The sequence below is a fragment of the Numida meleagris genome, chromosome 23 (assembly GCF_002078875.1).
Source record: "Numida meleagris isolate 19003 breed g44 Domestic line chromosome 23, NumMel1.0, whole genome shotgun sequence".
In the NCBI taxonomy this organism is placed as follows: Eukaryota; Metazoa; Chordata; class Aves; order Galliformes; family Numididae; genus Numida; species Numida meleagris.
Genome location: NC_034431.1, coordinates 5623651 through 5636190, shown reverse-complemented (window position 1 = coordinate 5636190; position 12540 = coordinate 5623651). Strand labels below are relative to the sequence as shown.

Sequence of the window (12540 nt, the reverse complement as noted above, 5' to 3'; positions counted from 1 at the left end):
GGCGGCCCAGGTGAGAGGCGAGGCCCCGTTGCCACGGCGACGCGGCGCGGCCATATTGGGGCCGTCCCCGCCCTCACCTGCGCTGCCCGCAGGTGTGCCGCCATGTTGCGCTCCTGAGCGGAGCCGGCGCGGCCGGGATGCGGGGCGGCGAGGCGGTGTGGGCCGGTGACGTCGGCCTTCTCTTTCCTCGAGGGGCTCTGCTGCTGCTCGGTAACTAACGGGGGGCTGCGGGGCGGGGTGTCCGCGCCCGGCTGGCGGCGGTCGGCAAGGCCGGTGCGGGTGTTGGGCGGCTGCGGCGCGCTGCAGACTCTGGGTGGGGCGGTGAGCGAAGGCTCTTCCGCGGGGCGCTGCCGGCGGCCTTCGTTCCCCGGCCTGCACTGTGCCCCCTGCTCGCCTGCGGGGCAGGCAGCGATAGGACGAGGGGAAATGGCTTTAAGCTAGAAGAAGGAGGGGCTGGCGGGTCAGGTTAGATGTGAGGAGGAAGCTCTTTCCTCAGAGGGTGGTGAGGCCCTGGCGCTGCTGCCCAGAGAGCTGTGGGTGCCCCATCCCTAGGGGTGATGAAGGCCAGGTGGGATGGGGCCCTGGGCAGCCTGAGCTGGTGGGGGGTGTCCGGCCCACAGCGGAGGGTTAGAACTGGCTGATCTGTAGGGCTCCTCCCAGCTCGATCCGTCCTTACTAAGGGGTTTTGAGGCAGGTTTCCTCCTTGGCTGGAGCGCTGCAGTAAGGGAATGGAGCAAGAATTGCATGGCACCCTGAAAATAATAAGTGAAGATGGCTGTGCCGCTGTGGTGTGGTTCTGAACCTGGTAACCAGCTCCAAAACACACAGTGTCAGAACCTCCTGGAAGGAGTCTAAGGCTGGCGTGTTGCAATTCCTCTGAGTCAGCTGATGCAGTTTATTGGCTTTAAAACCTCTTCTACCTCCATTTGTAAATATCTGTAGGCTTTTGGTGGAATTTTCTAGATAACATTTTTTTTGGGATAAGATGCAATCCCATAGAGAATATAGGTTAAGGGTATAATCTTTCTTTAAATTTCATTATAGTGGTGATAATCACTGCTGAGCTTCCATCTTTATACTGTGGTTAAGCTGCACACACATCAGTGTGCTTGGAACATCATTGCTTTCATGCCTCGTGAGTAACAAGAATGTAATCTTTGTCTTTTGGGCTTCTTCCATCAGGTATCTGTGGTGCTCTTTCCCTGGATATTAAAACCAGTCCTGAGGTGCGAGGTTATGTGGGTGAACAAGTAGTGCTGAAATGCTCATTCAAATCCAGTTTTCCCATCACCGAGAGTCTGACGATAGACTGGACATACCGGCCCCTCACAGGTGGTCATATGGAGACAGTAAGTGGAGCAGGGAGTCTTTTTCAACTGGATGTTGGCCAGGTCCCAGTGATAGATGAAAATCTGGTGGTATTTCTTGTTTGCCTTGCTGTGCTTCTTCATCACTTTAGAGGTTGGGATTGTCCTTTTCTCCTTTTCCATCTGAAATTGCTTTTGTGTCCTTTGGGCAAGAAATAGTTTATGTAAATGCATAATAACTTAGAGATGATTAAATAAACCTTTGGATTTTGACACAAGCACTAAATTGCACCCTGCAGCTATATATAGAATGACTGTAAAGCATTCGATTGGGAGCTTTCTTGAAGGCAAATATATCCTCGTAATTCCGTGATGTGATCGACTCCTGATATACCTTAGAGTGGTAAAAATGTTTGCGAAGATAGTCTGAAGGCAGTGATGATACCTATCTCTGAGGTTTACGGGTTGCTGCTTTATCTTGGTGGTAGCCCTTTGAAATCTAAGTATAAATACACAAATCTGAACACCTGCTGGAAGTCTCTTATTCAAGGCAGAAACTGAAAATATCTATCTTTACAGTTAGTCAGTGACTAATGCTTCCTGATGAGTTTGAACTCTTTATAATGTTCTCATATCTGGAATAAAAGTATGCTGCCTGTATGAAACAAGGTCTGCTAAGTCTTTACAGATAGATTAGTAAGTGCAAAAACTCAGAAAGCACATTCTGAAGAGCTACAGTGCTCTGTCTTGCAGGAGAGAAGGAACACGCTCTACTTCTTGGCTGTGGTTTTGTGGAAGGGAACAACCTGGGTGGTGGTGACACATGCGAGTGCCAAGGCTGGTAGATAAAAGTTTTGGAGAGCTAGTGAAATGCAGCTGATTCAGAATTAACAAATAGGAACTTAAAGAGCTCTCCTGTATAACAGTTATTCTTTCTGACTTGTTAAAGCATATTTCTTTATGTTTACAATGCGAAAATAATTAATTTCATTTTCTTAGTGGACTATTTTATTAGAGCAATTATTGCCTTTCTCTCCTTTCAGATTTTTCATTATCAGTCTGTTGCATACACACCAACAGTGGGAAGGTTCAAAGACAGGATATCCTGGGTTGGGAATGCTGCCAAGGGTGATGCTTCGATTGCTATCCAAAGCCCGGCTATGAGTGACAATGGGACGTTCATCTGCAGTGTGAAGAATCCCCCAGATGTGTACCATAACATTCCCCAGACAATGCTGATCATTACAGAGAGGGGTAAGCCTGTATTTCAGCAACATTCTCTCACTTGTGTGATACAGCTGTGTTGTGGCTCTGTCTGAACCTAAAAATCTGAGCGTAAGCATGTGAAGCTGTTCTGTGTAAGATTTTTCAGCAGGAGTTACCTCACCTGTTCTTTCACTGCTAAACACACTGAGAACCACTGAATTTACTGGGGACAGGAAGAGATGGGAGAAGCAGTGGTGGTAACAAATCAAAAATGGGCATTTGTTCAGGAATTCTAGTCACCAAATATTGCAGTAGTAGAACAAGTTAGATTTTTGGGAAATACTGGTCTAAAAACAGTCACACCTCAAACACTGATTTTTAGTCACACTTAATTTCATCATCTGCCTTACATGTGAGAACTGCCCCAAATGTGTAGCTTAGGCTGATGAAGTTATGTCATGACCTGCCTTACTTGGTGGTTTTTTTGCACATAAAGCATCCTGCTGTGCTGGATGTGTGATAGGAGTCCTACAGATTCAGTGACAAGCTGTTTCAAAACTGCCAGCCCTGTGCTGTATGTAAAAAGGGTACCAGTCTGTCCTGGATGCATATTTTTCACAGAGATTTAAGAAAACTGTATTTTACTGGATACGATGGGGCTGTTCTTGGTCTATCCTGCAGGCTTTTCTTTCCAACTGACTTCAGTGACGCTGCTATCCATTGTGGTATTTCTCCCTTCCACTGTTGTGGTTGTTCTGATGTTGGTGAGGATGGGAAGGAAATCTGGAGTGATAAAAGAGAAGAAAAAACCTGGTTGCAAGAAATCCTCTGTTGAAGAATCTGAGTAAGTTCTGTCTGGAACCTAAAGCTTGTTCTTCTTCTGCCTGTAGACACCAGCCGTTTTTTCTCTACTGTTCTTCGTTGCGTAGCTCTCAGCATCTGCAGTTCAGCCACTGTATGAGCATAATTTAGCCAATGAGTAGAAGCTCTGTGGAAAAACTCAACTTTGAAGCATAAATGCTTTACATCTCTTTTCCTGGCAGTGCTGTGAGGCCATGGAAGTGAAGCAGTTTATGGTTAGGCAGTCTTTCACTTCCCTAGTTAAATTTATTTCAGCTTAAATCGGCAAAATATTTTGCTTACGTGGTCTTAGTCTTCTTGTCATGTAACAAAACACAAACTGAGTAAAGCTAACTGGTGTCCCCAGTGATGGCCTGACCAGAGCTGCTAAGTGTTGAACAGCTCCTGGAGACTGGATTCCCTTCTGAATTGGAGAGGACTTTGTGCTGGGAGTGTTTGGTGTGGTATTTTAGTAAAAACACTAAAGCAGCACTGCAGCTTCTGCAGTTGCATGTGTTTTTGCAGGGAATCTGTGCTCAGTTGTAGTACTGGTCTTTTAATATAACACTCTGATTATTGTTGTAAAATTGTTCCAGCTAAATGGCAGCTCTTGTTAAATGACATAGCTGCCTTTGAAATAAGAAACCTGACACTCCCTATTCTTTCTGGGCTTGCTATGAAGTCAAAGAGATGATGAAAAGTCTTAAAATTCAGTGTGAAGTAGAAATCATGGTCAGTAGAAGAGATTAGTTTGTGCTTGGTGGGGGGAAGTCCAGCTTCATCCTGTGCTTGATTTCCAGGTCTGAATATACAGACAACTGCATGGGGCGACTCAGAACCTGGTGTTTGAACTGTGTGGTAAGTGAAAGTTGCTATTTTTACCACTTACTTTCTCAATAGTGAGAGGAGGTGCAAGTGCAGGAGGCAAAGCTATTCATAACTTCTCTGAACTTCAGAGAACAGTCTCATTTGGCTGTGCTTATTCTCCTTGCTATTTTCCAAATATGAGAGCAGTAGAGCTGGGTTGTGAAGACACGAAGGAATGATTACTGTGGTTAGAACGATAGGGATCTGAAAGCATGTGGTTGGTCATAGCTGAAAAACACAACAGTCTGTGCTGCTCTGGATCCCCTCTGTAGGGGCTGGGATGCCTTTTGAGGTGATGTCTTTCTGCCCTTTGTTTTTCTTCTGCTTAAGTTTGATCTGCTACTTATTTTAAAAGTACATTTCACGTGTTAATTGGACAGTGTCAATTCACCTGTGTGTGTGGCAAGTCCGATAGATTTAGCTGCAAGTGTTTGTACAACTACAAGTTCCGAGACTTGTTCAGCCACGCCAGCAATTTGGGAAGTGTTTAAGCTCTTGTCTGAAGCCTAGCAGACTCAAAATCTTGTCAAACTAATGACTTGGTATGCAGTCTTAATTTCTCTCTCCATACTCCCTGCTTAGGACACGGATGAGGAAGACCCATACTGATGAAGGATCAAAAGTATGGACAAAGAACAAAATTACAGTGCTGAAAATCATGACTAGATAAGTACAAAGGCTGCTGGAAAACAGCGCAGATTGAAAGAGCTGCTCTCATCTTGGTGTATTGGAACAACAATGCTGATTGGACAATTCACTTCTAAGCACAACATTTTTGAAATCTCCATAATTTATTGAGGGAGGGAGGAAGAAGAAACTCCAAAACCTCACTACTTCAGTGCCTACAGAAGCCTCAGTGCCTGCAGCTGTACAGGCTGTTTCCTACCAGCAGTTTGACGATGCTCCTTCGTTAGTTTACTTGATAATCTGTTTCCTTTATGGTTGGTGATATCCCTCCTTTCTTGTGCCCTTGAAGTCAACTTGCCTGAAGAGCAGAGTACTGCAGAGTGACACATGAGCTTTCTAAGGTGATCATCGTTGGGCACTGACAGCATATTCTTCTCAGTTTTTGTGCAGCATACTTGCTAAGGACTCAGAGCAGCCTGATTAAGTTGTTATGTGACATCCTTCGTCTCAGAGCAAAGAGAACCTACTGTTTTTTAACTTTCCTGGCTTGAGCTGCCACTTAATTACAGAATCATCATTTTATTCCTACTGTTTTCTGATTCAACTGCTCAGCAGTGTTACTTTACTTTGATTTTTTTTTTTTGTCCAACAGCTCCACTACTGGGTTCCTCTTCTACTTACATGAAGCACAATTCATATACAGCTTATTTTTTAAATCAGAAATGCGAATGGGGACTCTATGTCTGGGGAAACATAACCCCATCTACCTCAACCACTGGCTCAAGGTGTTGCCCAAAGGAATGTTCTGTGTTCGGAAGAACAATCATGTTCCTCCTCTCTTCCAAGGAAACAGTTAATTTTGGGGAAACAGTGAAGCATGTTGTTAGGGCCCTGTAAGGTAGGGAGTACCTTCTCTCACCAGCCTTGTTCAATAATGGATTACAGGGAGCAGTGGAATTCTTCTCTAATAGCTGAAGAACTGCTGTTTTCTGCTTTGTTTTGGTATATGGCATTGGTTGAATCGTGTCCTTCCATGTATGTGATATAAGTTTACTGTTGACTTTGCACTGTTACCAATAAATTGCAATGTTTCATTCTAGGCTGTGGATCTCTTTATTTGGCTATGTGCAGGTAAACGTAGCTGAGCTCATAGAACTGCCATCCTGACTTGTTGCTTGCTGAAAGAAATCGTGGTGTTGGGAAAAGGTGTACCCAGTCTCCCTTCAGAAGCCTGGTGATGGCCGTTAATCAGAGGAATCAGAGGTGTGTAGGAGTTCTGACTGCAAAGCAAGTTAGCTGTAGATCTGTGCCTCCAGATAATTTTCTTTCCTCTGCTGTACAGTGAAGTAACATTTAAAAAGAGCGTGCTTTGTGATGGCTCAATGTTTCTACCAGCAAAAACTATCCTGAGAAAGGATGTTGGGATTGGCAGCTTAGAGGAAGTGGCTTTGTTGTTCCACTTTGTTGTTCCACTTTCAGCTAGAATGCATCGCTATTCTTTATGGAAATTAATAACTCTTGTTTTCCACAGAATGTTCACCTTCAGCTGTGACTGCTTTGCAAACAGTGTAACAGGGCTCAATCTTACATAATGACTAATGGATCAGTCTGCTGTGGTGGAAGGAGTGGGGCTTGGCCACACCTCTGATCTAGAGTGGTTTTTGAAGCTGCATTCCCATCCCCTGCTCTCAAGCATAGGCATCTTCTATTGTAATTCTTGCCTGTCTGTAACAGCCCCAGCCCCTTCTGACTTCTACCCTCAGTCTTCCTCTTACAAATTCTCAACTTCCTCTTAGAAGTAAAGAGTGAGCACCAAACCTTTAAATAAGAGACCTGAAACAAAAAGCTGGGGTGTTCTAAATATCTTGCACGCACAACCTCGGGAAGATGTAGTGTGATTAATTCAGAGACTCCAAATAAGCCACTGCAGAGCTCTTTGTGGAAGATAAAAAGTAGGCTGCCCCAAACCACGCTGCGTGAGTATTCTTTATTTTGCTATGAACATTTATTTTGATACTTGGGATTTTCTTTTTTCTTCCTTGAAAAGAAAAAATTAGTGAGACATAGAAGTACTTGGAATTCAGATTCCTGTGTGCAAAAGTGGGAAAACGTGAAGGCAGTATGGTATGTGTATCTTTTTTTTCAAACCATTTGGAAAAGACAATCATCCTGTGAGCCTTCACGAGGGGTTGGAGGAGTCAGCATCGTAATACATAACAGCCTGGATGAGTGGGCACCGTCTTCAGCACTTGCTGGTGTGTGTTGCGAAAGGACACCCTGCAAAAATGCATTCAGAGGTGGGACCAGAAAATACTCTGAGAAATAGGGTAAGAAGTGCGGAAGGAATTTGTGGGTCAATAAGGACCACAGCCTCAGCATGAGAAATGTTGAAGTTCTGAGTGCTGATGCTCCAGTGCGCAGGCTTCTGTGTGCTGAGGGCTTTCATTAGGCCAGGTCTGGTTTTCATTCTGGGATGAGAGTGGCCCTGAGAAGGCGCAGCTCCAGCTGCGTTCCAAGGCTTCTGGCAGCGTAGCTGAAGTAAAACAAGGTAAGGATAGCACAATGCTTTGCTATGCTGAGCTGAGCTATGCTGCACCAACGCATCTTTGGAGCTGAGCGTGAATTTTGTTCTGTTTCTAGGTCATGTGTGCACAAGCGCGAGTTGCACTGCAGATTCTTCATAGCAGACATGCAAAGAAGAGCGTAGCCAAACCACAACTCTCTCCCCTCCACCTCCACAGAGCCCAGCTTCTAAACAGATAGGGGGTTTTGAAAAGCAGGTTTGAGAGAGTCACGGAAGGCTTGCTGCCATTTTCAGGATTTTGCTTATGGAATGGGAGGACAGGGAAAAGCAGAGTGGTTTTGCATCACCAACCGTAGGCAGTGAGGCCATGTGCTGGCTGAAAAGCCTTTGGGACTGTTTCCCAGTCTAGAATAGACCCCACAGCTGTGGCTTTCTGCTCCATGGTGCTGAAGGGAACGGGATCACAGCATAGGCATGATGTCAGGTATTCACCTTGCACGTTTAATGACTCCTCTAGGGCTGCTGCTTGGGTTGAATCTCTGGTACCTGTATTTATGCCAGGCTTCACTGAAGCTAGTCCAGAGGGTCTCTGATTTTCACTGTGGAGGAAAAAGGAGAGAAGCTAATGAGATTTCAGATATGATTCATCTCCTGTTGCTTTTATTCCTGTAGCAAAAATGCTTGTATGAAAAACGTACTCTGGTAACTGGTACTGCTTGTCTTCCTGTGAGATACACTGGCAAGTACATCCCTGCCAAGGACGGTCAGTTCTTCCTTGGGTTGTGGGATGTCTGTGCTTTGGGGAAAGGAGGCACCAACTGTACTGAGAGATGTGCAGCAGGTCAAACAGTGCCGTGACCAAACTCAGCACTGCCTGGGCAGACCCTGGAAGGCTCCAGCACAAGCTTTCAACAAGCAAGGAGGTTAGCTCTAGGATAACGTGATTTTAGGATCTGTATCCAAACTTCCCTGAGTCCATAGGAGAAAATACATCCCATTGTTTTCTAAGCTGTTAACAATTGTGAATGTCTCAATTTTGGTGGTAAGGAGTCGACCCCCAAACCACCGGAAAGGTGCACTGGTTAAGGGGAAATACAAAGATGCTTCAAGCTGGGCCCTCCCCACATCTTTCTCTCTCGCTCTTCCTTTCCAGGGCTCAGAGCAGTCTCAAACCAGAGACACGTGTGACAGCTGTGCTTCACTGAATTGTAGACTTCCAGCTGGGATAGAGCTAACTTTGAGAAGCAAGGGGAGCAGAGATCGCGTCCCTCCCCAAGGAACTGCAGGAAGCCTTCCCCAGGCCTTGGGGTGCAGCTGCAAGCAGTTGGTGTCCTGCACGTGCCACCTCTGCTGCTCTCTTTGAGAGAAAATGAAGGTGCTGCTGGGCCTGACTCTGGTGCTGACATTACTGGGTAAGCTGTAAATCATTCTGGTGGCTTTACCCTCGCCTTTGCCAGAAGACCCTTTGCTTCCTCTTTTCTGCTGTGATAACCACTTGGAGGCTTGCAGGCACACAGGGCTGGGAGCGTTGAGCGTGTCGGTAACTCCTCTGGCATCTGTGAGCTGTGTGTTCCCTTCCTGCACATGCATAGGCTTGGAATTGTCACAGCTCCTGTTGGAGGCCTGTACTTACTGTATCGGGCTCCAAGGCTTTGGAAGACGTAGAAAAGCTTTACCACATCTAAGCACAGGGTAAGGCTTCCAAGCTATTGATTTTTGGCTCTGCTTAAGGCAACTGGCCACCTTGGTCTCCTCTGCTGACAAATACTCTTCGTGTTTGCCTCCACAGCTGGTCAAACCCAAAAGAAACCTGTTTGGGAAGCTGTAGCACTTTGCATTCATTACTTACAGGGGATCAGACAAGTGCTTGGTGCCTTGCCAGGGCCCAGCCCTTGGTGGTTGTGGAAGGGCTGAGCAGGGCAGCTCAGATGCTGGGAAAAACGTCCCTGCCCGAGCAGCTCCCTCTGAATCAGCTCACCCGGCCCTGACGTGCAGTGCTGGGCACCCAGTGTTCTCCTGGCTAGGTTCCGTCGATGCTTCTCTCCATTCCTTGCAATTGGCAGTGCTTCCCTGCTGTGCTGTTTCCCATGGCTCTGCTCTGTGCTGCCTTTCAGCCGAGCAGGTGCCTCTCTTTGCCATTTTGATCTCATAGATTTTGGGAGATGGAGGCTTTCTCTTGACAAATTCCAGGGCCGTTCTCTGCCCTGTGTGTTTCTCATTTCATGTTTCGTGGCCCCCTACAGCAGCAGTGCTGGTCTGGTCAGCTCTGTGTTTTCATGTTCCTCTGTTTGTTTTGGTTTTGTTTCGCACTGCTCCACTTCTCCAGAAACCCACTGAGGTGGGTATGTGGTTGGACACGTCCGAGCTCAGGCAGGAGCCTGTGAGCAAGCGGCCAGGAAGCCAGATGGGCAGGTTGTGAAAAGAGGAACTGAGACTGCACAGGGGCCGAGTTGCCTCTGGCCTGCTGCAGATGGGTGGCACTGGTTCTCCCAGCCCGTGACTCACACGAGCCATGGTGCAGGAGCTGCAGCCTCCAGCCCCGAGACGCAGAGGGTTGAGTGCTGAGTCCCGAGGTGCCTTCCCCACTCCCCCTTCCATGCGGCTTGTTCAGTGAGCGCAGCAGCCCTCAGTGTCTGGCGCCCGGGAGGATGTGCTGCCTCGCATCCCCGGCTTGCCGAAAGCAGGGCTCAGGGAGAGGCTTTGTCTGCAGGGCCTCCCTGCTGCACCCCGGACTGCTCGGTGCCATTAGGCTCATCCAGAGAGGAGACATCTATGGGGACAGGCAGGCTGCACTCGGCCATCCTCATCCTGCTGTCCTTGTGCCTGGCAGGGAGGAGCAGCAGCTTGGCTGGATGGGTGTTCACAGAGCCCTGGCTCCATGCTGATGCTGGGGACTCTGTCCTGCTGCGCTGCCTCTTCCAAGACCCAGAGGCCACGGGCTGGACGGTGACCAAAGTGGACTGGCTGCGGGTGCCAGCGGCTGGCACACAGAAGGTGGGTCAGAACTGGGAGTGGGCAATGGGATGGAGAGCGAGGCGGCCCTGCTGCTCTTGGAGCACTGCAGGAGGAGGGCTCCCCGGCTGCATGCCCCACGCTGCCAGGAGCCGTGGTGTTCAGTGCTGTGTGCTGGGGCTCTCCAGGGCTGTGCAGGAGGGAGCAAGTTGGTCTCTGTGCATGGTGAGCACCGCGTGGGAGGAGAGAGGCTGCAGTGCCCTGCTTGCTAGGCTCCACTCACCAGCTGCTCTGTGCCCTGACAGGAGGAGATGGTATTTTACTACTACAGCAACTCTAGTGTCCCCGTGGGCCGTTTCCAAGGCCGGGTGCAGTGGCAAGGGGACGTCTCCTGCTGGGATGGCTCTATCCAGCTGCAGGATGTGCAGGTGAACGACAGTGGCAGGTACACGTGTGAGGTCCGTCTGTTTCAGCACGGCAGCATCTTCAAGAACTACACGGTGCTACGCGTCAGCCCTGCAGCACAGAGAGGTGCGTGCCCCCAGCAGCTCCCCTCGCCTGTCACCCCATCTGAGCCCTCGCAAAGGGGTTTCCATACCTGCCACCACGGTTCTGCAGCAGTGCTGGTGTCCCCGTGGTTTCCAGCCCCCACCTTGGTGTCTCCCTGCAGATAGAGGAGCAGAAAGTGCCCATGCCCCGGGGCACACTGGAGTTTGGGCTGTGACCGTGTGCTGCAGTGCTGTGGCCGTGGTGCTGGCTTTCCTGGCGGGACTCAGCCTGAGGAAGAGGTACCAACGCTTGTTTCGGGTTTACTGGGCTGAGCAAAGCACCTCCGCTTAACCCCCCCCCATTGACCTACCCCAAGCAGGAATCAGCTGAGGGAAGCGGAGGGACAGCTCAGTGCTGCTCCTGCTGCCCTCTAGTGTCACGCTGCCCTCTCCTCCCGAAGCTGCTGGGCTCCCCGCTGCCTGCATGGCTGCACCCGCCTGGGTCAGGGGCGGTGCTGAGCACTGCAGGATGGAAGCAAAGAGTGATGGGCTCCCCGAGTGCCTCGGTGGCCACCATCACCTGGTGGATGCCAAGGTGCATCTGAACGGTCTCAGGAGGGGGGTCTGGAGGTGGGAGGATCAGGAGATGCTTCCTGCTGGAGGTGACACTTCTGTTGCTTTCCCTCAAGGTCCGCAGCCACCACGGCCCTGGAGAGAGCCAGAAATGATGGCAGCAAGGACAAAGCCAAGGTGGGAGCTCATGGGACTGGCATGACAGCCAAGCACATGGTGCCATGGCTATTTCACTGGCTCTCACCTGCTTGGGCACTGCTTGGTTCCAAGTGTCCTGCTCTCCCCCTGTAGGAAGGGCTTTACTCCTCGATCCCTGAAGCCGAAGTACCCAAGGCTGATCAGGATGCAGGGAAGAAGAGGAGAGCTGAGGAGACCTACATCACCATGGTGAGGAGGGAGCAGCTCCAGGGCAGTGGGACTCCCTACACCACCCCCCTCCAGGCTGGTGGTGCCCAATGGCCCCAGTGCCCACAGAGGGACTCACCTTGTCCTTGGTTCCTTGCAGCACCCCTCCATCCTCCGCGAGAATGGCGTCTACGTGGAGCTGGCCAGGGGCGTGATCCCGGCAGAGTGGAGGACAGAGGGCAGATGGGATGGTGGGCACATCGAGCAGCCCTACAGCCAACCCCAGGAGGAACTTCCTCGTGCCCCATAGAGGGGGGAATAGCCATACTGGGGCTGTAAACCCCTTAACCAGCAGCTACACGCAAGACTTCTTTGCTCCTTGGGCTGGTCGCTGTTATGCTGCTGTCAGCCCTTCACTGTTACCTCCATCCTGAAGTGCTGCTGGGGCAGGGTGTGCCTGGCATCTCCAGGGCAACCTGGGGAGGTGTCTCCTCTGGATCCCTTCTCCCTGGTCCCCGGAGGGGGACACAGAGGGCACAGTCCCCACTTTGCAGCATTGATCGAGGTCCATGCTGCTCCAGGACTGGGTATAATGAGGAGAGCCTGGCGGGGGAGGGAAGGGGGGGTGTGGCTGTGCAGCGATATCTTCTGCAGTTAATAAAACTCAGCGAGGCCCAGGGAGCCTTCCCCTTTCCCGGCTTCCTTTTACCTCCTGTTTAACCGTGTGATGTCAGAGTGTGCCAAAACCTGCCCAGCTCCAGCGAAATGGGCCACAACCGGGGTCCCTTTGCAGCAGGAGGGCGCCTGCCTG

General features: G+C 49.7%; 2 protein-coding genes across 7 annotated transcripts; both read left to right on the top strand.

Annotated features, from left to right (window-relative positions):
• On the top strand, positions 56-5946 carry MPZL3 (myelin protein zero like 3). The gene is made up of 6 exons (XM_021375888.1): positions 56-210; positions 1183-1349; positions 2351-2561; positions 3195-3357; positions 4154-4211; positions 4803-5946. Exons 1-6 carry the CDS (start codon positions 138-140, stop codon positions 4827-4829), a joined length of 699 nt encoding a protein of 232 aa, XP_021231563.1. The 5' UTR covers positions 56-137; the 3' UTR covers positions 4830-5946.
• LOC110387600 (junctional adhesion molecule-like) lies at positions 5978-12408 on the top strand. Of its 6 annotated transcripts, XM_021375882.1 has the most exons (10): positions 6216-6823; positions 7008-7395; positions 7488-7855; positions 8525-8783; positions 10202-10365; positions 10629-10854; positions 10994-11111; positions 11501-11561; positions 11676-11771; positions 11890-12408. In XM_021375882.1, exons 4-10 carry the CDS (start codon positions 8741-8743, stop codon positions 12037-12039), a joined length of 858 nt encoding a protein of 285 aa, XP_021231557.1. In that variant the 5' UTR covers positions 6216-6823; positions 7008-7395; positions 7488-7855; positions 8525-8740; the 3' UTR covers positions 12040-12408. The 6 variants fall into 6 exon arrangements, with proteins under 6 accessions (XP_021231560.1, XP_021231557.1, XP_021231558.1 ...); XM_021375883.1 differs by lacking the exon at positions 7488-7855; XM_021375885.1 differs by lacking the exons at positions 6216-6823; positions 7008-7395; positions 7488-7855 and adding an exon at positions 5978-6110.

Excerpts from the sequence above, each read along its gene's own strand:
- MPZL3 (XM_021375888.1), top strand. The coding sequence starts at position 138 with ATGCGGGGCGGCGAGGCGGTGTGGGCCGGTGACGTCGGCCTTCTCTTT. Across the intron at positions 2,562-3,194 it reads GCTGATCATTACAGAGAGGG|GCTTTTCTTTCCAACTGACT; the intron begins GTAAGCCTGTAT and ends TCTATCCTGCAG. Across the intron at positions 3,358-4,153 it reads TCCTCTGTTGAAGAATCTGA|GTCTGAATATACAGACAACT; the intron begins GTAAGTTCTGTC and ends CTTGATTTCCAG.
- LOC110387600 (XM_021375880.1), top strand. The coding sequence starts at position 9,884 with ATGGTGCAGGAGCTGCAGCCTCCAGCCCCGAGACGCAGAGGGTTGAGT. Across the intron at positions 11,112-11,500 it reads GGACTCAGCCTGAGGAAGAG|GTCCGCAGCCACCACGGCCC; the intron begins GTACCAACGCTT and ends CTTTCCCTCAAG. Across the intron at positions 11,772-11,889 it reads AGGAGACCTACATCACCATG|CACCCCTCCATCCTCCGCGA; the intron begins GTGAGGAGGGAG and ends GGTTCCTTGCAG.